At 41.9% G+C, this 25,711-nt stretch overlaps 1 protein-coding gene across 13 annotated transcripts in view; it reads right to left on the bottom strand.

Moving 5' to 3' along the window:
* tncb (tenascin Cb) overlaps positions 1–25,711 on the bottom strand; it is a 151,612-nt gene that overhangs the window by 50,621 nt on the left and 75,280 nt on the right. For 5 of the 13 annotated variants that reach the window (XM_072240657.1, XM_072240660.1, XM_072240662.1 and 2 more), the window contains exons 8-10: positions 23,481–23,666; positions 21,427–21,516; positions 17,458–17,721 (exon numbers count right to left, since the gene is read on the bottom strand). In XM_072240657.1, the coding sequence (XP_072096758.1) occupies positions 17,458–17,721; positions 21,427–21,516; positions 23,481–23,666 (540 nt within the window). Of the gene's footprint in view, positions 1–8,428; positions 8,816–9,825; positions 10,195–12,413; positions 12,681–17,457; positions 17,722–21,426; positions 21,517–23,480; positions 23,667–25,711 lie in introns of all 13 variants that reach the window. The other 8 variants (XM_072240651.1, XM_072240652.1, XM_072240659.1 and 5 more) reach the window with 3 other exon arrangements.

Raw genomic sequence — 25,711 nt, 5'->3', positions numbered from 1 at the left:
GCCCTGCTGTTGTTAGAAGAAAGTCTGCACTTGGGATTCCACTCTCCTGCACAAGGATTTCTTATTTTTTTTTTAAAACCATCCCCCCTCCACCTCCTCCCAACTCTCCAGCCACCCCTGAATACATCTCCACAAAGAAATCTCTGTTGTTTACTTTTCTGTGCATCAGACTGCGGCCAAGTCCTGCTGGCCTGCAGTCTGGCCACAGAAGCATGTCACTACTTGAAGTGGTGCGGCCCAGTCATACTTTCCGCTGGACTTCACTGAAGAACAATCAAACGCGGGAAGCCTTGCTGATGTCCCGTCCCCCTCAATATCACACCACTGTAGCCAGCTACAGCACTTGCCTGTCACCCAGATTGTGATGTAACCGGATACAAATTGAACTGGCTTTCTCTGGGATTAACCAGGACATTGTATGGTCATAAACAACCAGTGCATTGTAACTGCTGGCCAATAATTAATGTGTTCATCTACTGAAAAGGCAGAATACAAATTAACCTTAGAACAATACAGCACAGAAACGAGCCCTTCAGCTCACGATATCTGTGCTGGCCACAGTGCTAACTCTAGAGAATCCCATCTGGCTGCATAGGTTCTATGTTGCAACATCAGATCCCTCAGTCCTACTACATTGATTAACTTGTTGCTTGTTCTCCTGATACTTTTGTTTGACAACTATTCAATTAAGGTCAAAAATTTCAATCCAGTCTACAGCTGCTTTGCCCTTCAGCTCTCTCGTTCACTCTCTGAACTTCCCTGTCTCCTTGTCTCCTTAAAAGCATCGATCGCCTGGTCTCCCTTTGTAGTAGCCTATGTGTTAAAAGGAATTAAGGGATTGGACACGCTGGAGGCAGGAAGCATGTTCCCGCTGATGGGTGAGTCCAGAACCAGAGGCCACAGTTTAAGAATAAGGGGTAGGCCATTTAGAACGGAGTTGAGGAAAAACTTTTTCACCCAGAGAGTGGAGGATATATGGAATGCTCTGCCCCAGAAGGCTGTGGAGGCCAATTCTCTGGATTCTTTCAAGAAAGAGTTAGATAGAGCTCTTAAAGGTAGCGCAGTGAAGGGATATGGGGAGAAGGCAGGAAAAGGGTACTGATTGTGGATGATCAGCCATGATCACGGTGAATGGCGATGCTGGCTCGAAGGGCTGAATGGCCTACTCCTGCACCTATTGTCTATTGGCTATTGTCTAAAAGCTTGTTCATTTGCACTTCCAGCAAAGGTGCCAAATGCTGTTGTTAAAGGAGATGCACATTTTAACTGACTTCTGCGGTAGATTGATATTGTTGCACGTTTAGACCAAAGTTTTATGATAATACCGACTTATTGCAGCTCTTCTTACCAGATGAAATACTTTCTCTTTACCCAAAGAACTCCAAGCCATTGATAAGATCACCCTTCAGTCAGTGAAATAAAAGCTGACTTCATGCATCTTTTCACCATTTAAATCCTGACATCATTCTGGCACAGCAGCATTGAATCTCCTCCAAAGCCAATATATCTTGCCTGAGCTTCAGAGAGCATAGTGCTCCAGATGGCAAGTGACCAAGGCTTTGTACAATTGCAACACTACCTCTTTCTGGCTTATTCTAACCCCTTGAGATCAAGACCAGCACTTCATTAGACTCCTAAATCAGCGTGTGTAGTTATGCACAAGTGTTAAGGAGCAGTGTGCAGAGATTTGTCCATACAAGAACATAAAAAGTAGGAGAGGGCTGGAATACTCAACCTTCCAAGCTTGCTGCACCAGTCAATATGATCATGGCCAATGAGACCTAGACCCCAACTCCTCCTCTGAGACAGTTCCTCTTTCCCCTCCATTCTCCAGTCATTTCAATATGTATCAATCCCCCCACCACCCATGATCTATCTCTGCAATCCTCCGTGATTGGGAATTCCAGAAATTCACCACCCTCTTGAGTAGTAGCTCCTACACACCTCAGTTGTCGATGACAACTCTCTGATCTTGTAACTGTCCCTTGCTTGAGATCCTCCCACTAGTGAAAATATCTCAATGTTTACCCTGTTATGTCCCTTCAGATTACACACACAATGCTGGAGGAACTTTGCAGGCAGGCATCTATGAAGGAAGATGAACAGCTGACGTTTCAGAAGGGTCTCTGCTTAAAACTTCGACAGTTCATTTCCCTCCATAGATGCTGCCTGACCTGCTGAGTTCCTCCAGTATTTTTTATTTGTGCCCAGAGCCTGAAGAATAGCTTGTGTACCCTCAGAATCATTTATGTTTCAATAAGGGCAAGGTCACCTCTCATTTTTCTCATCTCCAAAGAATATAGACAGAGCTTCTGTAGATGTTGGGACAACCCTTTAAATCCAGGAATTAGCCAGGGGTCTTTTTGACCACTTCTAACGTCACTATATCCTTTCTTAAATAGTGGGACCAAAGATGAGCTCCATCTGTGACCTCACTAACAGCCCACAGAACTGGAACAAAACCTTCTTATTTCTAAACTTCATCTCTCTTGCAATGAAGGTCAATGTACCATTTCCTTTCCTAAGCTTTTGGTGCACAAGAACACTTGCATCCCTCTGTCCATCACGATCTTTCTCCACTTAGTTAACCGACTGCCTTTAGCTTCCTCTTCCCTAAGTGCATGGCCCTGATACTTTCTGCCTTGAAAGGCTAATGTTCATATTACAGTAGCAGAGTAACATGGATTAAATAGACTCAAAACGATGAAAGTACCGGGTTATCAGAAAAATTCTGCTTGTTCTCCGAATCTCTTTAAAGGAGTATAGTCCCCTGTCCCAACCCAGTCCTGCTATATGTGACTACAATCCACAGCATTGTGAATGAATCTTCAGTGTACTTAATTCGAGGGCAAGGTAGTACAGCTTCACCCTCTTTTCGCTAAATGAAGTAATTTTGCCTCTCTTGGATCTGACGCATATAATCTCACATTCATCCTGGCATTGCCTATTGGGCTGAATCATGGTGGACCAGACCCATTTCAGGCTGCAGCCCCACCCTACCCCTGCTCTTGCTGGCTCATTGCCCATTGCTGGCTCCAGTCCTGCATGTCTCACCACCACGGCCACCCAGCGACGTGGAGTGATCAGTGGGCCGGGACTGGTGACCAGAACACAGGTAGTGGAAGCAAGGCCCTGATTGGTGAGGTGACTGTACTCAAACGCTCCTCCTTAACGATCACTGATCATCAGAGGCATTTAGGGCTAGTCAAATACAACATCTAACAATTAAAGAAACATTAATTGCAAATTTAAAAGTAAAAAAAAACATCTGTTTGAAAGAGATTTATATTAATGAATCAACATATCAACATTGAGGCAAAACAGAACAAAACGCTAATCTTCTGATTGAAGTGGAAAAGGATCTAGTGCTTTCCTGGTGTATATGATGAATTAACTCTTCTCGGGTATCGATTATAACCGATGTTTCGATGCATCATCCCTGATGAAGATGCCAGAGTCTGTCATCGAGACGTCGGTTCTAATTGATACCTGTACCCAGCTGGAAGCCAGTCTGAGTGAAGGTTTGCAGCCTTATGAAGCTGAGGGGCCAGATGTGAAGAATATCCATCCCTTTAGCTCATTACATTACAGATCATTATTATCCAGCATTATCACCATCTGGGACATGCCTTCTTCGCATTATCACCATCTGGGACATGCCTTCTTCGCATTATCACCATCAAGGAGGAGGTAAAGGAGCATCACTTCCCACACTCACTTTTTGACCAGCTTCCTCTGCTCCACCAACAGATTTCTGAATGGTCCAAGAACCCATGAACACCACCTCATGGTGACTCTTCTGCAATATTTACGTATTTACTTTTGTATCTTATGGTAATTTCTTTTATGCTTTGCATTTACTGCTGCTGCAAAACAACAAATTTCACAACACATGTCGGTGGTAGTAAAGCTGATTGTGACTCCAATTCTGATTAGCCCAGATACAGCACTGTGTCCATGGGTGGAGATGGTGCAGATGCAGGGGCACACATTACAGTGTCACCAGCCACTACTTTTCTAAGGAGCTGTCAGCTAGACATCAACACACACTAATTCGATAAGTCCAACTGTATCCCTCTGGAATCTTCTTTTCCCTACAGTGCAACTAATTGCATTCCCCAACTTGTCATCTATAAATCTGGATAAATATAACTCTCCTCCCTGAAATGCAGAGTAAAAATCTAAGACCCCAACAGAGCTCCACAGGGGGTCACTACTTGTCATATTCTGCCACTTAAACCTTGTCCAATCATTCCTTCCCTACCTCACAAACCATTTCACAGATACACAGACTTTCTTTGTTGCTAATAACTTCTTGTGTGGCATTTGGCCAAAAGTAATGCATTTTAAACTATTAACAGCCACAACTTGAAGTATAAAATTAAAAGTAATATATTTGGTACTGATCATCTGAAGACTGGGAATGATTACTGTCAAAGCTCATTGCCTTATAGCTATTATGTGCAATAAATGCCAGATGATGAATTATATTTTAATGTATTTTTATTAGCATGGACTGTCATTTTCCCCTCATAGTTAGAATTTCCACTTATGAATTCACAGCAATAAGGCGGCAATTTGTAAAAGTATGAAACTTTAATCCTTGAATAAAAGGAATATTAAATATTTTAACATTTAGTGACTAACATTCCAATTAGCACTAAGAACCAATTCAGCATCTTTACCCTCCAATGACTGTTGTGTGGCAGTGTATATTTATCTCATATATGAATTCTACAGCAATGTCATTTCAAATACAACAATTTAAAATCCTTCAAGAAGCCTTCATGAATTTGATTTTTTACTAACACCAACCTCAATAAATACTAAATGTTGCTTTGGATGCTGACTGCTAAAGCACCATGACAAGAATGCAATCCTGCAAATATGCTGTGCAACATTCCGTAACTTGGTCGAGAATCTCCTAACCAAAGAGCCTCTGCTACCTACAAGAACCCTCTCCATTCAGAAACTGACTGACATTCATATTTGCCAAAGTTCGCTGTCAGTTTCTCCTTTTATTGGAGCTATGGTAAGGTACTTAAATAGATAATGAGAGCAGAAATAATTGGGAATTTATAATGGAATAGCCAAAGTGGAAGGCAGAATTGCACCGTAAAATCTTGTGTTGTGCTTCAGCAACAAAAACATTATTGAATGATGACTGAGGTACTGGGTTGGAAATATATTGCATGCAATAAGAATTATATCAATGGATTATATTAAGTCATCCTATCTCCCTGGAGTCTTGGAATATTGGTTCATTGGCAACCAACCAAACTTTATCCACAAGGAAATAAAATTCCATGGAAGAGTCTCTTAGCTCAACTTGCTTTCCTTAAAAACCCTGTTACTAATTCAGTGTGGTCCATTCAACGTTTCTTAGTTATTGTCTTCCTCCCTTAAGCAGGATCATCTAATGGAAAGTGTATGGATGTCTTTCCAAATGACTATTTGTGGGACATGAACTGGCTATCATATTTCCTTTGCATAACACCATCATAATACAATAAAAAGTAATTCGCATGAACTACCTCAAGATGTTTTGACGAATAAATGTTTGCAAATAAATACTGCTTGTCAAAACATTTGGGCGCCTTCCTAAAAAGTTAAAGGAATGACATATTTTAGAGTGAAAGATACACTTTGTCCTTTAGATTTAGAAGCTGCAGGGTAAAATTGCATGCCCAGATGTTAAATCTGTAAGTACCGCGGCTGGTCATTGGGGAGCGCTTTGGTAAATGACTAAGCTATTCCAATTGGAAAGCTTTGGGCTGATCGCCTCTGTGTCTTGAATGCTTGCATGAATTCAGCGCACATGCTCAGTGGCCATTTTGTCAGGTGTCTCCTGTACTTAAAAAAGCGGACACTGAGTATATGTTCATGGTCTTCCGCTGCTGTAGCCCATCCATTTCAAGGTTCAGCGTGTTGTGAATTTAGAGATGCCATTCTGCACACCCCTGTTGTGATGTGTGGTTATTTGAGTTACTGTCACCTTCCTGTCATCTTGAATCAGTCTGGGCATTCTCCTCTGACCTCTCATTAACAAACTGTTCCACCCGCAGAACTGCTGCTCACTGGATTTCTTTGTTTCTCGCACCATTCTCTGTTAGCTCCACAGGCTGCAGTGTGTGAAAATCCCAGGAGATCAACAGTTTCTGAGATACCCAGACCACCCCGTCTGGCACCAACAATCATTCCATAGTCAAAGTCCCTTAGGTCACATTTTATCTCCATTCTGATGTATGGTCTGAACATCAACAGAACCTCTTGACCATGCCTGCATGCTCTCACTTCTACAGTCAGAAGTTCCCACCCGCTTTATAAAGGCAACATTTATACCAGTGCCCAAGAAGACAAGCGTGAGCTGCTTTAATGACTATTGTCCAGTGGTATTCACATCTACGGTGATGACATGCTTTGAGAGGTTGGTCATGGTAGAATGAACTCCTGTCTCAGCAAGAGCCTGGACCCACTGTAATTTGCCTATCGCCACAATAGGTCTACGGCAGATGCAATCTCAGTGGCTCTTCACGTGGCGTTAGATCACCTGGACAATACGAACACAATATCTGGATGCTCTTTGTTGACTAAACCTCAGTGTTTTAACACCATCATTCCTACAGTGCTGATCGATAAGCTGCAGAACTTGGGCCTCTGTGCCTCCCACTGCAGTTGGATCCTCAACTTCCTAAGTGGAAGACCATAATCTGTGCGGTTTGGTGATAATATCTCCTCCTCTCTGACGATCAACACTGGCGCACCTCAGGGGTGTGTGCTTAGCCCACTGCTCTACTCTCTCTATCCCTATGACTAGTTGTGGCTAGTTATAGCCCAAATGTCATCTATAAATCTGCTGTTTATACAACCGTTGTTGGTAGAATCTCAGATGGAGATGAGAGGGTGTACAGGAGTGAGGTATACCAACTAGCTGAGTGGTGTCGCAGCAACAATCTTGCACTCATTGTCAATAAGACGAAATAGCTGATTATGGACTTCAGGAAGGGTAAGATGAGGGAACACAAACCAATCCTTATAGAAGGATCAGAAGTGGAGAGAGTGAGTAATTTCAAGTTCTGGGTGTCAAGATCTCTGAGGACCTAACCTGGTCCCAACATATCGATGCAGCTATAAAGAAGGCAAGACAGTGGCTATATTTCATTAGGAGTCTGAAGCGATTTGGTTTGTCACCTAAAACACGTGAAAACGTCTATAGTTGTACCATGGAGAGCATTCTGACAGGCTGTTTCACTGTCTGATATTGGGGAGGAGGTGGGAGGGGGCTGCTGCACAGGACTGAAAGAAGCTTCATAAAGTTGCAAGATTAGTCAGCTCCATCTTGAGTACTAGCCTCAAGACATCTTCAAGGAGCGGTGCCTCAGAACGATGGGGTCCATTATTAAGGACCCCCACCAACCACCACATGCCCTCTTCTCATTGTTACCTTCAGGAAGGAGGTACAGAAGCCTGAAGGCACACACTCAGCAACTCAGGAACAACTTCTTTCCCTCTGCCATCCAATTCCTAAATGGACATTGAACCCATGTACACTAGCTCACCTTTTATATATATATATAATTTCTGTTTTGCACAATTTTTAATCTAACTATTTAATATTCATATATATATACTTACTGTAATTGATTTACAATTCTACTTTTTCTTCTATGTTATTATATATTGCATTGAACTGATGCTGCTAAGTTAGCAAATTTCACGAGAAATCCAGTGATAATAATCCTGATTCTGCTACATTGAGCTATTAGGAACTTGGCCAATGCACTCCAGACACAACAACCAACGGAGCAAGGCCTGGAAGTCAAAGGTGAGATCTTCCTGATTGTCAGACTCAACTAGTTGCTGGAATCTGGCCGGATAACTGAAAATATCAAGGAATGCCAAAAATGCCAGTTCAATATTCAGGTCGATTTGAATCTATCCTTAGCCTGTGTATTGGAATAAGATCAGTTTCTACTGGAGATGTAATTTCTCTACTTTTCTATATGGTATGTCATGTAAAATATTTCCTGGCCATTGGTCCTTAAAGTCAGCGCCAATGATTACACATTGTGAGGCTGTTGCAGTTCCAGGTGCCAGGCTATTCATGTTTGTCTATGATTTTGTGTTTTCCTGGATTACCTTCGCAAGAATTGGCTTCACCCACATACAAAGCAAAGCAGGGGATTCAGAGGACTCACACTTCAGAAGCAGTTCTGTACCTTTGGCCGCTATACCACACAATACCGGGGAGGAATTTCTTCCCCCTCCGCTCTCTCTCATTACTTGCAACCTCAGGTCTAAAATTACGATTCATAAGTAAGGGCATGCTCTGAGTAACGGCGTTGTTAAAAAAAGGGAGTTGCATTCACATTCAGAATGAGAGGAAGAAGAAAAAAAAAGAGGGAAGTATTGTGAATAAAACCAATACCTGTTGTGGCTTCTGCACTCAAAGGATCTGAACGCCAATTTCCCACAAATCCGTATAAATATACCTTATATTGTGTACTATCCAAGAGACCAGTTACATCGGTGCTACGTACATCACCATAAAGGGACATTTCCAGTGGTCCGTGCAACCCAGTGTAATCTGTAGCCACTATCAAAAAGGCATCAAAAGATCCATTTTGCAAAGTCCATGAAAGCTTAATACTTTCGGAGGTAGTGTTTATCACAGTAAGGTTTCCCAGTCTACTATGCAACACCCCTTTCTCTGAACCAACTGTGGGCTCAGGGTTAAAACCTCCATCTTTGTGTAGCCGAGAATTGTGGACTGTTGTCTGATTTATTTGGCCATCAACTGCGTTGTTTAAGTCAGCTAAAAACAATTTGGAAGGAATAATGTTTCAAAATACAGTGTCAGGAAGAGAGCAAGAACAATCAACATGCTTCCAGTTACACACACCACTGTCAGTGCTTTGTCAACGATTTATTTGGTAATTTATTGTTGGGTTAAAAAATATAATTTACCTTACCAGTTCACTTTAGCAAGTGTGTTTGATGTACTTAAGGGATTAACTTGGTATGCAAGTGAATGGCGACCAATGTTGCAATTAAATCACGATCAGTTAATTGTAACTGGAAACAATCTCACAATCTGCTTTAAGATAAAACTGTAACTACAACACACAACCGTCAAGCACAGCAGCTAGTGACTCCAGGAACAGGCACCTGTTATGAATGTCAGCACACAACTCATTATTAAGACAAATGATACTGGGAGAAATTAGAATTGGAAGAGATGATTGATTAATCAAGTTCAAAATCTTCACCGTTTAGGACTAGACCAGATTTACAAAACCAACACAATATTAATAACATGGTTACGTCTCAAACCAGCATGCTTTTGTCTGCTTCCAACCTCAAAAATTTCTTCTAAGTCAAAAGACCAGAAGGCAGTCAGCGCTCCTACAAGTAAGCACAAGCAGGACAAAGGAATATCATTCCTTCAGTTTCATGCGGTTTTTAGTCCATTAGCTTACAGTGTACACTCTGTGGACGAAACCTGAAACATTTTTGACCATTCAGTGCACTAAATAGGGCTGCAACACGGGGCAAAAACTGCCCACAGGCCAGTTCTCACAACAATTAACAAGCCATGCAGGCTCAGGTCTTTTATTCACAAGGAGCATGCTTTTCAAACCTCAAGCTGGAGCCAGTTCGCAGGAAGAATCTTCCAGCGGATCTGGCGAGCACGTTACTGCTCAGTCATGCGGGCAAGAGCACAACGGTGGCAGGGATTCTCTACACACCACGAGCTTTAGTAGAGTTTTAGCAACACGACAAAACGCAAGCCAGTTTGGAGGCAAAAATCAAAAGTCTAAATACCTGTGGTGGCTAAAATATTCAGCGGTTCTGAGCGTTGACCACCGGCAATTCCGTAAAGAGTTACTTTATAAGGAGTGGAAGGCATTAGGCCTTTTAGTTCGAAAGTTAGCACATCACCAGGAGTGGAGATCTCTGTCACATCACTGGTTCCAAATGCACTCCTATACTTTATGACAAAATTGTCATAGGATCCTGTTTCTGTCATCCAGGAAAGATGGATACCATCTGAGGTCACTTTAGAAACAGTTAGGTTGCTGATTTGACTGTCACCAGTCCCAGAAAACTCGGGCACAGAAGCTTCTAATATCACGGAAACTGAGACTGTGGAGCTTCCATACGGAGGAGAAGTGACAGCCTCCTCTGACATCACTACAAAAAGGCAGTTCAAACATTTATTTAGTACAATTCTGTGCAGAGTACTGCTGGAGGAAAGACTGCTAAAGCTGTGAATGAATGATTCAAAGTAGGCTGTGAGCGGCTGGATCTAAAATCTCAGTTACATTGCAGTTCTTAAAAGAACTGAGTTGCCTGAAAAAGATGCCATTGAATGAATTAGCTTTCATGTTGTTTCCTGCAAGTGACCTGATTAGATAGAAATAAGAGAGAGAAAATCATGTTAGAAACAATCACTTTCTTTTGCTAACAGTCTGGAAATGCACTCTAAAGGTGAACGTATCTGGGAAGTTGATGGGCATGCAGTGAAATTGACTCTGCTGGAACCATCTTAATCAAAGGGATGAGATGACCATCTTTTGACTTATTAATCAACCCTGAGGCCCTACACACGCTGTCTCAAACACATGAGCCCTTAATGAGCTCAGGACCCTGAACTGTTGGCGGTGGCTCAGAAAGTCAGATTTCCTTTAAAGTTTGAAGCTTATTTGCAAAATCAGGATTAAAATGGAGGTTTCTTGCCGAAGCTTAAGTGTTTGGAGGTTCAGCGTACAGCTGAAAACCTTGTATGCCTCTTCCATCAAGGCTTGATCCTCGCAAAGGATGAGGTAATTCCATCTGGCTCCCCCAACCTGTGTCAATATTTAACAGGTCAAATTCATCTCAAGTGCAAAGCACTGGATGAGCGGGGGTAGGTCAGATAAACCTCTCTATGCCTTATTGGGAATGTCGTTGACTACAGGATGTAATCTCCTGAGTTAGTGACATTAGGTACGATAATCACACTGGTTATCTTGCCTCAAAGATTTTTTTGAAAATCTATCTCCCTTTTGAGCAGTTGCTCTTGATTAAATATTTTTCATGATTCATTGAGAGCAACCATTAAACACTGGGGTATATTGTTTGGAATGAATTTGGAAGAACAAAGTATTGTCAAACAAAATGGGGATTAGTGTAAAATCATGGGAACATTGTTACCTGTAATAAAACTATTTTGGAACTTCTTTCCAATATTTTTTGTTCTTGAGTCACTTATTTTTTTAATGGGACAGGCACATGGAAGATGAATGTTAAATATAGCATCTTTTAGGAGAATTACTCTGCTGACGTTTAATATCAAAGGTATCCAACAAATAGATTTCTTATTTCTAATATAGTTACATAAAAGTGGGTGGTCATTAAAAATGGAGCATCTCACAGCGGGTGGTGAATCTCTGGAATTCTCTGGCCTGGAAGACCTTGGAAAGTAGTCGAAGAGGAATAAGAGGAAGATCAGAGAATTGAGAAAGAGGGGAAACTTGCACAGAAGAGGAAGCCCTGGGGTAGAGCAGTCATATTGAATACTGGGGCAGGCTCAAAGGGCTGACTGACTTCCTCCTGCTCCGGAGCTCGTGCAGGTTTCGTTACCATACCAACCTGAAATGAAGTTAATTTCTGTGTGTCACGTGACGTTTTTACACGAAAGCTTTGTGTGTCAGGTTTGCAAAATCACAGACCAGACTTCTATCACAGACTCGTGAAAATTTCAGTATCATTCAGAATTCCCTTTCCTGGCAACAAATAAATTATTAAACAAAATTCCATAAACACTTTACAATGCACAGTTTGTTCTGCTGTTACGTACGTGCGTGGATGCAGAAACAGTTATTGATACACGGCATTAGTTAGTTAGTAGAGATGGATAAAGTACTGATATAAAATAATGCCAGCAGAACTTTTTCATGATGGTAGGACTTGAATGTTCCTACAAGCCAATATTTATGCTGGATAAAGCAACAATCTTTTTGCACATGTCATTGTATGCTAAACAGCGTTTGGAATCCAAGTGCTGAAAGAGGTATACCTGGAGTGTAAGCAGTAGCATCCAAGACCTGGAAACAGATTAACAGCAATATTGACTCACTGTTGCTCTTTCATTTAGTGAGCAAGGCTCCAGCTGAAATATTTTCGGGTGTTACCATGAAGAACTGGGATGAGTGAGGAACGTTAGTATTGTAACATCTACACCCAGCAGGAGCAGATGGAAGGAGCTAACTGCAGGAAAGCTCACATATTTTAGTGAATCCTAGGTCCCTCAAGGATTCCTGAAATATGCTGCAGCACATGACCTGCCTTTTCATGTATGACAGCAGCAAGCAGATGACTGGACTATCAGTGAACAATGCTAAGATGTAGCTACGGTATCTGGCGAGTACCTGTAGTGACAGATCCAACCAAGGGCTCTGTTCTTGCTGTGCCTCGAAGAGCCATAAGCGTCACCACATACTCAGTGCCGGGCTTCAGATCAGTGAGCGCGACTGCATTTTGATCTCCCTTCACAATGACCTGCTGCGTTTCTCCATGTGTTTTAGGATTATAATTCACAACAAACATGTCAATAGGAGCTAAGGGTGCTTCCCAAGTCACCGAGGCGCTTCTGGGAGTTACCTCAGAAAATTTAAGACCTCGCAGTGGTTCAAGGCCTGTGGAATTTATTTTTCAAAAGAATAAAGAATTGCATGTGAATTTTATAACACTTCCATGTTATATACTCTTCAGAAAGAGGAGCATAAACTAAAAATATACATCGTAAAGGTAGTTTCTTAATTCATCCCATATTAGCTTGGCAAACAGTTAACCTTTATTTCCATTCCCTGTGAGGTAAACCTGAGCAGTTTAACACATTTTGGAAATACATTATCTCAAAGTGGGCTTTGTTTCAGACTCACTGATGGTCACCGTTGGTGTAACTCTCAAAATCACATCAACAGTGATCAGCAGTGAGACGGAAACTCCAAAAGGAAACCTGAGAAGATTATTTTGCCTCTCAGCTTGCAGGGATCCCCATGAAATGTTATTGTAAAACACTTTTTGCAGATTTTAAAACATTAATTACATTATAGGAAAATGAAAAAGAACTTTTAAGATAATTAGTTTGTGTTTAGGATTTTAAAATCATGTCAAATTATTGTGGTCTAAAATAAGCCAATAGTTATTTTCAAATTCTTACATAATTCTTTGGTGTGATTCTATCTTGGATTGAGTGTTTTTTTTCTATAAAGATATACTTCATAGGACTTGCCTAAATGTGACTGTGTGGTTAACACTAAAGAAGCATTTCCATTTGGTTTATAACTGAACGCATCTATCCAGGAATTTGGATGGGGTCTGACGTCACAAATAAAATAGAGGTTTCTTTAAATAGGAGTCCATTATATTGGTAAACAGAGAAAATGTAGGTTTACAGTTTCAGAGAAAATTCTTCCTTGTTTTTTTATTTGCTAAAGAGGCTGCCATCTGAGCAACAATTCAACTTTGATCTTTCTATATATGATAGGAATTATTGTGTTTCTGACATTTTATTGCATGCCTGCTTTATGTGGGATCACATCCACCCTCAATTTTACCAACATTGGAGAAACATATTTATTCATGATATTTATCTTTTACTGTCTGACCCTGAAGATTATATTTGGGTGTACAACTTAACCTGTGGCGAATTTCTGTTGGGATGTTGGTCTATTGAGTTAAGACCATAGCATTCACTAGGCCTGGTATTGTTAATAACAAGGCTTCAGTTAAATACCTAGAATGCTCAGAGCAAAGCATCAGAGTGGGTGTGTTCAGCATAGCTAGGGATGGTGACTGGTGTCCAGAAGAACAGTAAGAAGAAATTTCAGAGTCTAGAGGAGGAGCCTGGAAAATCAGTGCTGGAGACATCACGACATCACATAGAGTCAGTTTAGGGGACAATTTAGAGGGTGCAGAATATCCTGAAGATGAAGCAGTATTCCAAAGGGAGGATGAGGCAACTGTGGATGACAGAGGAAGTCAAAGAAGGCATAATAACAAAAGAGAGGGCATGTAGTATAGTAAAAACTAGTGGGAAGTTGAAGATTGGGAAGCTTTTAAAAACCAACAGAAGGCAACTAAAGAAAGCCATAAGGAGAGGAGACATAAAATACGAATGTAAGCTAGCCAATAATATAAAAGAGGTTACCAAAAGATTTTTTTCAGATGTATAAAGATGTAAAAGAGAGGTGGGAATGGATATTAGACCATGGGAAAATGATATTGAAGAGGTAGTAATGGGGGGGTCAAAGAGATAGCAGACAAACTTAATAAGTATTTTCTGTCAGTCTTCACTGTGGAAGACACTAGCAGTATGCCAGAAATTCAAGAGTGTTTGGGGGCAGAAGTGACTGTAATTACTATTACTAAGGAGAAGGCGCTTGGGAAACTGAGAGGTCTAAAGAAAGATAACTTGGACCAGATGGATTACACCGAAGGATTCTGAAAGTTGTAGCTAAAGCAATTGTGGACGCATTAGTAATCTTTCAAAATTCTGGAATGTTTCTAGTGAACTGGAAAATTGGAAATATCACTCCATTCTTCAAGAAGAAAGGAAATTATAGGCCAGTTAGCCTGTCTTCAGTGGTTGGGAATTTGTTAGAGTCCATTATTAAGAGTGATTTTTGGGGTACTTGGAGGCACATGATAAAGTAGGCCAAAATGCGTATGGTTTCCTTAAGGTATGGTTGTCTTGCCTGACAAATCTGTTGGAATTCTTTGAGAAAATAACAGGGAGGATAAATCAAGTGGAATTAGTGGATGTTGTGTACTTGAATTTTCAGAGGGCCTTTGATAAGTTGCCACATGAGACTGCTTAACAGGAGCCCATGGTATTACAGGAAAGAAACTAGCATGGATAGAAAATTGGCAGGATGCAAAGAGTGGGAATAAAGGGAACTTTTTCTGGTTGGCTGCTGGTGATTAGTGGCGGTCCATAGGGGTTGCTGTTGGGACTGCTTTTTTCTCATTATATGTCAATGATTTGGATGACTGAATTGATTGCTTTGTGGCCAAGTTTGTAAACTTTACGAAGATAGGTGGTGGGGCAAGTAGTGCTGAGGAAGTAGGTGTCTGCAGAAGGACTTATGGAGATCGGGAGAATGGGCAAAGAAGGGCAAAGAAGTGGCAAATGGAATATAGAGAAGGGAAGTGTACAGTCATGCATTTTGGTAGAAGGAATAAACTATTTTCCATAAATTCATAAGTCAGACGTGCAGAAGGACTTGAGAATCCCTACGGTTTAACTTGCAGGTTGAGTCTGTGGTAAGGAAGGCCAATGCAATGTTAGCATTCACTTAAAGAGGACTAAAATATAACAGCAAGACTGTTATGTTCAGGCTTTATAAGGCATTGGTCAGAATGCACTTGCAGTATTATGAGCAGTTTTGGGCTACTTATCTAAGAAAGGCAGTGTTGACATTGGAGACGGTCCGGAGGAGGTTCATGAGAATGACTCTGGGAATGAAAGGGTTAGCGTATGAGGAGCATTTGATGGCTCTGTGCCTGTACCCACTGTAGTTTAGAATAATGAGGGGGGAGCTCATTGGAAACGTATCAAATACTAAAAGGCTTCAATTGCATGGATGTGGAGAGGATGTTTCCTATAGTGGTCGAGTCTAGGCCCAGAGGGTACAGTCTCAGAATAGAGGGATATCCATTTAGAACAGAGATGAGAAGAAATTTAATCAGCAAGATGGTGGTGATTCTGTGGAATTCATTGCCACGGATGGCTGTGGAGGTGAAGTCGTTGAGTATGTTTAAAGTGGAGTTTGATAGGTTCTTAATTAGTCATGGCAGTAAAGGTTACAGGCAGAAGGCAGGAGAAGGAGTTGAGAAGGATAATAAATCAGTCATGATGGGATGGTGGGGCAGACTTGAAAGGCCAAATGGCCTAATTCTGCACCTATGTCTTATGTGGAAGGATGGAAGACAATGTCAGAAAACAAAACCCCATCCACTTTTACAGATATCAGAAATTCCTCCATGCTCCAATCTCCTCTAACAGCAGCATACAAATTCTCAGCGACTCCATTCGCCGGATTTTTCAGTAATGTGTAATGAATGAACTCAAAGGTCAAGAAAGCATTGCTTCCAATGAGAGAGCTGATGCTGTTTAAATTCTGTCAGTGGAAGCTTTCTGTGAACTCTCTCTAAAGGGAAACAGTTGCAGACCGAGCGTCTGGCACTCCAAAGATTTCCAGCTAGGAATAATAATCTCTTAATATTTTAAATAATTTCCATCTTCCACTTTCTGCCATATTCAACAGCCTTAAAAGTTCGAGATGAGTGGAATAAGGGAGCTGCTCTTATCCTTAAGTAAACATTGAATTTGCTCCCTGCCACACAGACATGAACAAATACGTAAGTCTGGCTATTTTGCTTGGCACGTCATCTGCGGCTCTCACACCATGTGGTAGATTTGGCACATGTAACAAATAAATCTTCGGCTTTCTGCTAGTTTATACAGCACTCATAACACAGTGTAGTGGCTAGTCTGGCTTCTTTCTGCTCCTTTCATTTAACAATAGAACCGCTCTATCCATGAATCATTTTCAACCACAATCTTACATAAACATTAAAATAAAATTTGAGTGTGGATACCCAGAATGTTCATATCTACGTGATGAATAATTGCTGAATGTTGTACGAACTGTTTTTGCTTGATGACATTGCAAGCTAACCTATCATTTGGTTCCAATATCAAACCCAGTGGTGCGTTCTATGCATTATCAGATATTAAATTTAGTACTGTCTAAATTTCAGAATTCAAAGTGAAAATTAGTAAGTCTATATCTAACATATTTGCAAATACTTAGTGAGTTAATTCTACAAAGGCAAGCTATTGGCAGGATTACTTGCATTGGCAAATCTGCAATCATCTGAAACGCACTCTGTCCTGACAAGAGTTTAGTAAGATTTGATTACTGTAAGATTGTATATTCAGCCAGCTGAATGATTTGCTGCCAGTTTTCAAGGACTGGCCTTGTAAACCATGGATACCCATCACACTGTAGGAGAAGTAATCATGACCTCCCCCCACCCCAGAAAAGATGAGCTAATGTAAGTTAAATTTGAAGTCTTTCAGAGTAAATAGTTGGAGCATCATTGGACAGCTCGTCAGGAAGGTGATGGCTTTTAGTGGAGCAACCTGTTTGAAGATAAGATCCCGCCTTGTATTAGTCTCCATTGCTTTCAATGGTCAGCAAAATCAGGAGTAGCTCCCACCCTAATTTCACAGTTTAGGAATGAACAGTCTTGGTGAAGGAGACTCTGTGGAGATAACACATTGATGAAGTATTTGGCTCAGGAGCAGGTAACAGAAGTTAGGCAGTTAATACGGTAATGACAGCGGGCAATTAAGAAGCAAACAACAAAGGGTCTAAGCACTGCTGGAGTGTGTATTCGTACCTGTGGAGGCGCTGGTGGTGGAGGCACTGCTCTTCAGTTTACCTCTCTGTGCTATGAGGATAATAGTGTACTCCGCCGCAGGTTGGAGGCCAGACAGGATGTACGACACAGCTTCGGCAGGCACCATTTCTTCATTCCTCTCACCAGACGATGAGATATAGATGATGTAGTATCGGTCAATTACTGCCAGGGGCCGTTTCCACTCCACAGTAATGGTATTCTCTGTCGTCTTGGTCACTGTCAGGTCTTTTGGACTATCCAAGTCTGCGGTGACAGGAAGTAAGAACTGTGTGAGTGACCCCATTTCCTTGATGCCTAAACTGGGGGGGGGGGGAATTTACCACCCAATATGGTAGTGGGCCACATGGGCCAGAAGTTCACACCAGCTCCATGGTTCTGTGTGGAAATAGTGGATCTTGCTGAAGGACAATGGTAACACTGCAGAGTGCAAATTCTGTTCACGGTGACACCGTCCTGGCCAGGAAGTATGCCCCAACTCTGCTGGGCCAAACCTGGGAGCACCTGACCAAATGGCACCACTACACTGTATTGTAAACTGCAGCAACTCAGGATGGAAGCTTGCCACCAGCTCCTTCAGTGCAGGTAGGACTGGGGCATAAAGGATCGTATCAATGAATAGAACGAAACTTAGAGTTGGCTTTGGTAACTCCGAATAATAAAGAAAGATATACAAGATTGGTGCTTGTCCTTGGAAGGCTTAAGACTCACTAACCTGTAACACCACCCTGAAGACCTATGATTTAGATGAGGTACCTGTGAACTAACTAGCATTAATGACATTTAAGCAAACAAGACCACAAGGCAAAGAGATTGTCATAGTCATAGTCATACTTTATTGATCCCAGGGGAAATTGGAGCAGAATAAGGCAATTTGGCCCATCAAATCTGCTCTGACTTTTTCCCCAACCCCATTCTCCCACTTTCTCCCCTTACCAATCCACTGCTATAAAACTTTTGAATAACTGGGTTCTCATACTAAAATAAACTTTTGGCATTGCAGAATTTCAATCACAAATCAATTGTAAAATTATTTTGGTGTTATGCAATGAAAACAGATTTTCTTTAAATTTTCTGGAGTAAAATATAGTGATTTACACACTATTTTGCATAGAAAGCTGAACAGTGGTTTCAGGCATGTATGACCTGTGTTTCCTTGTGTCCTTCTGAGCCATATGCCCTTGTGAATGTGTACCCCAAGACAACATCCAGTTGCGTAAAACCCTTTCTGACCTTTGATTTTTCGGGCTATTCCAACTCCACCCTTCTGTACCTGCTGATGCATTCTTTCAGTTCTCAGATCCTATTCTGACTCCTTTTTTGGATCTGTTAGGAGCCATACACGACTCCATTCATTTACCCCATCCACCACCACCATGCCAACTCCCCATCATTTATTTAATTGCTGGTCCTAAATGCAGTGTGATTTTTGGCCAACCACCTCTTCCCCCCAACCTTAGTAAACCCCCTGCCCCCCATCTCAAGACTTGGTCCCTCATTCTCTTCACTATCACCCCACCCACTTCTCTTTGAGCTTTGTCCCACACCGCTTCAGTTCAAGGTACTGATCCCAATCCTTTCTCGCCTCTCCCACCTCTGACAAAGCTTGTGATCCCAGATCCTGGTCTGAGCTGACCAATTTCCTCTCTACAACATCCTGGCCCAAAGCAATAGGCTTGTGGTTGCCCTCCGTCCAGCCACTGCAACCTGGCCTGTGGGTCTAGAACTGGGGTAGTAAGCAGGTGGGTAATGGCTGTTCATTAATGCACTAGGCAACATCAATGCCCAGCTGTAATACCACTTTGCAAAAGCAAATGGATCCAATTGAACTTCCAGGCTGGCAATTCCTTCATGGTATTTATTACACTGAACAGAGTTCACTGCAAAAGGGGAATGGACCTATTTCTCCCTCAGACACAATAAATCTCAAGTGACAATAGTAGGAATCTTGATAGGGATCTTCCTCCCAAGTGGAATTAGATTCATTCCAAAGTTGCTTTGCAATGCCTTACACTCATAAAAGTATTAAACATCTGTTTCCTCTTTTAAAACTATTCAAAACATTTTTTTATTCTTTAAGACAGTAGAAAATAGAAGTTCCATTTGATAGTTTCCATTGACATCATAGAACAGTATAGGATCAGGCCCTTCATCCCATCACATTTATGCTGACCATTGTGCTAAACTAACTAATCCCATCTGCCTGCATGTTTTCCATGTCCCCTTGTTCCTTGTCTGTTCATGTACCTGTATAAACGCCTGGGTTATTGTATCTGCTTCCACCACCTCGCCTGCCTGCATGTTAGTGGGCAACAGACTCTGACTGTCTGCCCTATCTATGCCTCTCACAGGTTTATAGACTTTTACATTCATCCCTTGGAGCAATTCTGAAAGCTCAGACAGAAAGAAGAACCTTGAAAAGTTACAGCACAGTACAGGTCCTTCAGCGGATAATGTTGTGCCAATCTTTCCAATCTAACCCTTCTCTCCTACACAGCCCTCCATTTTTCTATTATCCATGTGTCTATCTAAGAGCTTCCTAAATATCCCCAATGTATCTGCCTCTACCTCCAACCCTGACAGCAAGTTCCACACACTCAGCATTCTCTGTGTAAAACATTTTCTTCTGAAATTCCCCCTATACTTTCCTCCAATCACCTCAAAATTATGCCTCCTTGTATTAGCCATTTCTGCTCTGGGAAGAAGTCTCTAGATCTATAGTCTACTCAATCTATGCCTCTTATTATCTTGTACATCTCTATCAGGTCACCTCTCATCTTCCTTTGCTCCAAAGAGGAAAGCCCTAGCTCACTCAATCTATCCTCATAAGGCACACTCACCAATCCAGGCACCATCCTGTAAGTATCTTCTGCAATGTCTCTAAAATCTTCCACACCCTTCCTGGAATTGGGCGACCAGAAATAAACACAATATTCCAAGAGCGGCTTAACCAGAGCTTTATTGAGCTGCAACGTTACCTCGCAGCCTTTGAACTCAGTCCCCCAACTAGTGAAGGCCAATACACCATACACCTTCTTAACAACACAATCAAGTTCCATGACAACTTTAAGGGATTTATGGATGTGGATCCCACACTGCAAAGATTCCTACCATTAACCCTGTATTCTGCCTTCAAATTTGACCTTCCAAAGTGAATCAGTTCACACTTTCCCACATTGAACTCCATCATGTAAGTCATGTCTATCAACAGTTTGCAGCAGCTAGTGACCGGAGGAGATGGTCTCTTGACCCTTGATTCTGATCCTGCTTTGAGCAGTGATTTATGTCTGTTGTAGCCAGATTCCCTTGAGGAAGATGAGGATAAGATTTGGTAATGTCTGTGAAGAATGTTATAACCCCCAGAAGGTACAAAAGTGATTTAGGAGCCTTGAGAATCTACTTTGTGAAAGAAAATTAAAGAGATTGGGATCATTTATTTAGAAGAAGTTTTAATAGAAGCAGTAAGTAATATAACCTATTTGAGGGGGATTAATAAAGATACTAGGGAGCTTACTGTAATATTTAAAAGTCTGTACTTTGGTTATTCAGCATAGCAGGAACAGTGAGATCGATAAAAAGAAATTATTTTACCTGCCTTTCTGTCCAGTTCTTTTTTTGTTTGAACTGTGCTGTGTTTATGTTTCAGCCACAAAGTTGAGAAAGAGGAAAGCTAACACACAATCTGTTTGCTCAGAGCCTGTAATGATAAATGTGCAGGGCTAACAACCGTTGAAGTTCCCTCCTTACAAGGTTTGATCCCGATGAGCGTCTCTTGTATTGAGGTGATGTCAGCAACTTGAAATGAATTTCAGGAACCTTAGTGCGTGGGACAAGTTTATAAAACTTGCCAGTATCAACGTTTGCCCAGATTATCCACTCCAACCACATAATCTGTGTTACTGTACAATGTTCAGTCAGCTCAGTTTACAGCATTGGAGACCAGAGTCTTACCAGTCGCCACGTTGATAGTAGCAGGGGCACTCTCTCTGTTGTCCTTAATGGCACTAACTCCAAATCCATATTCTGTACCCGGCAGAAGATCTGAATAATAAAATGGTTTGCATTTAATCAGTCATTATGCATAACAATAATACTGGAGAAGATTTCTCTTGTTTAAGTTCTAATGATGAAATACAACAGAATTCAAATGGAGGGGAGTCCTGGGATGGTCAAACTGGAATGAATGTTTCAGCACCTATTGTATTTCTATTCACGTTTTAGTTTCTGCTAAATTTTATCTTAATTTTGATACCTTCAGGATAAAATAATTGATATAACAGTGGTTGCGGCATGTTTCCCTGCTTTATATTTTTCATTATCACATTGAAGGAAGCCATTGATCTATTCAGTCTGCCATTTTCCAGAGCAATCCAGTTCTCATGACTTCTTTCTAACTTGTTCTCTCTCCCATGCCCAATAAATTCTGCCCGATTCCACTGACACCGGAGGCAACTTTCAGAAATCCAAGAGCCTACCAAGCTGCATGTCTTAGCGATGTGGGAGGATCTGGAGGAAACCAGAGGATTTGCAGAAAGCTAGTTTGTCAGAGGGAGAACAGACATCCTCCACACAGGCAGCACCAGGGGACAGGATTGAACCGAGGTTACTGGAGATGAGGGGCAGCAGCTCCACCCGCTGAATTTAAATTAGAGCTTGGGAACGCTGCTTCATTTAGGCTCCATTAAGTTTGGAGAAACATCTATGAATCCCTCAAGTGGCTGATGCAAACTGATTCAGTTGATTAAATTCTAAGAACATCCACGCACCAGTGAGGGTAAGAATAGGTTGATTTGGCAGAAGAACTCATGGCTGAGGAACTGCTACAGGGGGCAGGGTTTCAGATTTGTGGAAGAAATAAAAGTGTATATTAACTCCTAACTGGGGAGAAAATTCTAAACTCTGAAGTGCAAGGGGTCCTGGTAGACCTCGTACAGGATTTCATAAAGGTTACTTGCAAGTTGAGTTGGTGGTGAGCAAGGCAATTGTGATATTAGCATTCATTTTGAGAGGATTAGAATATAAGAGTAAAGATGTTAAGTTGAGGCTTTATAAAGCACTGGTAAGGCCTCACTTGGAGTATTGTGAGCAGTTTTGGGCCCCTAATCTAAGAAATGATATGCTGGCATTGGAAAAAGTTCAAAGGAGTTCACGAAAATGATTTCAAGATTGAAAGACCTATCATATGAGAAATGTTTGATGGCTCTGGGCCTGGGCACACTGAAATTCAGAAAAAAGAAGGGTGACCTCATTGAAACCTATCAAACGTTGAAAGGCCTTGATAGAGCGGATGTGGAGAGGATGCTTCCTATGTTGGGGGGAGTTTAAGACCAGAGTACACAGCCTCAGAATAGAGGGACTTCCTTTTAGAATGAAGATGAGAGGATTTTTTCTAGCCGGAGGATGGTGAATCTCTGGAATTCATTTCCACGGGTGGCTGTGGAGGCTAAGTCTTTGAGTATATTTAAGGCAGAGGTTGATAGATTCTCAACTATTCAGGTCCTGAAGGAATATGGGGAGAAGGCAGGACATTGGGGCTGAGAAGGAAAATGGGTCAGCCATAAGGAAGTAGCAGACATTATTGGATAGGCTCAACAGCCTAATTCTGCTCCTACATCATATGGTCTAATGGTCTTATCTGACAGAGAATTAGTAGGAGGAACTTGCCCAACAGAATGGAGATAAAAATCAGTTTCAAAGTAGATCTGCCTTCAGTTCACATTGTGATATAAGGAAAAGCTTATTTTATCCCAAAGTATTCCAGAAACAACTCATTCCAAACCACCAGCCCTGTAAAGATGGAAGGCAAGTACCAAAAAAGCAATACAATTATTTTTCTGGAAGAAAAGGTTAAATGAAGGCCGGGTTGTGAGTTTATTTCCCTGGTGCAACGGAGTGAATTTTACCTCTGGGAAGGCTAACCCTGGTTTTTCTGTTTAATGCAAGCCAGCAGATATTAAAGTGCTGAATTTTACACCAGTTTTATATAGTGCGAAGAATATTATTACCGGAAATCTTAATGGTGGTGGCTCGTTGAGTACTTCTCTGGACAGTGGTTTCCATATGTTCTCCTCCTGCCAGTGGAGAAAACTTCACTTTGTAATCTGTGGCTCCTGCTCTGCTGTTCTTCCACTGCAAGGTGATGCTGTCCTCTGTCTGAGACACATTTTGGAGGTTCCTTGGAGGGTCAAGGTCTAGATATAAAAAGGACAGGGAAGGAAGAAGATTTGAAGGAGTTCTGAAGGAAGCTGAGATACACTTAAATGCCTTTACTCATATGCTGTTCCCCAGCGATCTAGTCATAGTTGGTTGAACTAAGCACTGTGGGAAGTAGTGACAGCACATTCTACTCTGCTGCTACCGTTCAACTGCTCTGTCCCTAATGGAACCAGATTTTGGATGTGGAGTATCATACAGTGCCATGACATCTCAGTGTGGGTGGTGCTACCCATGGGGTGGAGGTTCATGGCCACATACATTACTGCGTTTACATCCAACCCAAGGTAAATCCAGGGATCTTAATTTCTGGCTTTGCTCTAATCTAAGAAAATAGTTACTTCTTTAAGACAACATCAATGGAAACACATAAGAGGTTCCTTTTAATCCACTTACCTTTCACCTGTTCCCTGGATAATATTATCTCACGTGCTCCTTTTTGTGTTGAAGCAATTGCACAATTAAGCCATGTTTCCTGCATTATCTGAATTATATTTTGCTTTGAGAGTTGACATTCACAGACATAGAACATCGGATTTAATAACACAGTACAGTGTGGGGCTTCTGGCCCACAACATCGTGCCAACCTGTATACAGTTAACTTGCTCCATGATCATTCTAACATTTCCCTCCTGCACAGCCATAACCCTCCATTTTTTTTCATCTATGTGCCTATTTAAAAGTTTTTTAAATGCTCCCGATGTACTGGCCTCAACCATCACTCTTGACGGTGTGCTTCAGGCAGTTACTACTCTCCGAGTGAAACTTTCCTCCATTCACCTTAAATGGATGCCCTCTGGTATTGGTTATTGCTGGCTGTCCTTTCATCTATACCTCTCATAATCTTATAGACCTCTATCGAGTTGCCTCTTATCCTCCATCGCTCCAAAACGAAAAGCCCCAGCTCACTCAGCCTTTCCTCATGACTGAGTGTGCCAGAGTCCTCAGCACATACGGTACATGTAGCTATGGTGTCTCAGACTTTTGCATACTATTGTATTCTGGGGGTTGACTCAGCAGAGGAAAGTCGCAGTGGTTGGGTCTTTGGAACCGAGTCTGGCTCTGTGACACAGAGGGGAAGGGGGGAGAGAAGGCACACTGTGGTGATAGGGGATTTGTTAGTTAGAGGAATGGACGGAAAATACCATAACAACCCCATTTCAGACCCAGCCTGGCAAACACCCCTGCTACAGCTAGACTGAGCCATTCATGGACCCAGTAGAATTTGAGCATCTCCAATCACTGCTTGCCAGCCAGGAAGTCACAATGGGTAGATGTGAGTACATGCGCAGATCTGGACCATCCTATCATCATCGGCACTCATCAAGACCATGCAGCTGAACGTGCAAATCCCTGCTCTTGAGTCTCCAGCCAACATAGAGGTGTCACCTGCTTGTCCTTTTCCGGTTCCCCATGATTCCCATGGTGGCATCCTGAATCAACTGGTGCTGAGCGATTTGGTGGCAACCCAGGGACGTGTAGAGGGTTTCTTACCCAATGTTCACTGGCTTTTGGACTGCAATCCACCAAGCTCCCCTCTGTAAAATAGCCTATGTAATTTCTCTCCTCTCTGGCAAAGCTCTTGTCTGGACTACCGCACTCTGGGAAAAGAACTCTCCTGGTTGTGCAGGTGTAACCGTCTTCAGCAGGGAGGTGAAGAGAGTCTGACTACCCAGTCAGAGGACGAGAGCTGGCCAGCCGACTCCTCCACCTTCGTCAGGGTAGGCATAGCATGGCTGATTACACAATCAAGTTCTGCACCCTGGCAGTCATAACACGTTCCACACTAGGTTATCAGGTGAAACTGAAGATGAATAGGCAGCCAGAGGCCGAGTTGAAGGTCTTGAGAACCTTAATGATATCTCCATCTGGGTTGACAATCCTTTAGAACACAGCTGCCCAATCTGGGGTCCATGGACCCCTTGCTCATTGTAATTGGTCCATGGCATAAGAAAGGTTGGGATGGGAATCCCTGGTTTAGAATTTTCCCTATAACGTGCCTACCACTGTCATCAGGCTCACT

Source organism: Mobula birostris, chromosome 22 (genome assembly GCF_030028105.1).
Source record: "Mobula birostris isolate sMobBir1 chromosome 22, sMobBir1.hap1, whole genome shotgun sequence".
NCBI classification, from domain to species: Eukaryota; Metazoa; Chordata; class Chondrichthyes; order Myliobatiformes; family Myliobatidae; genus Mobula; species Mobula birostris.
Note: the sequence above shows the minus strand (reverse complement) of the source record. Positions and strands in the feature narration are given on the sequence as shown.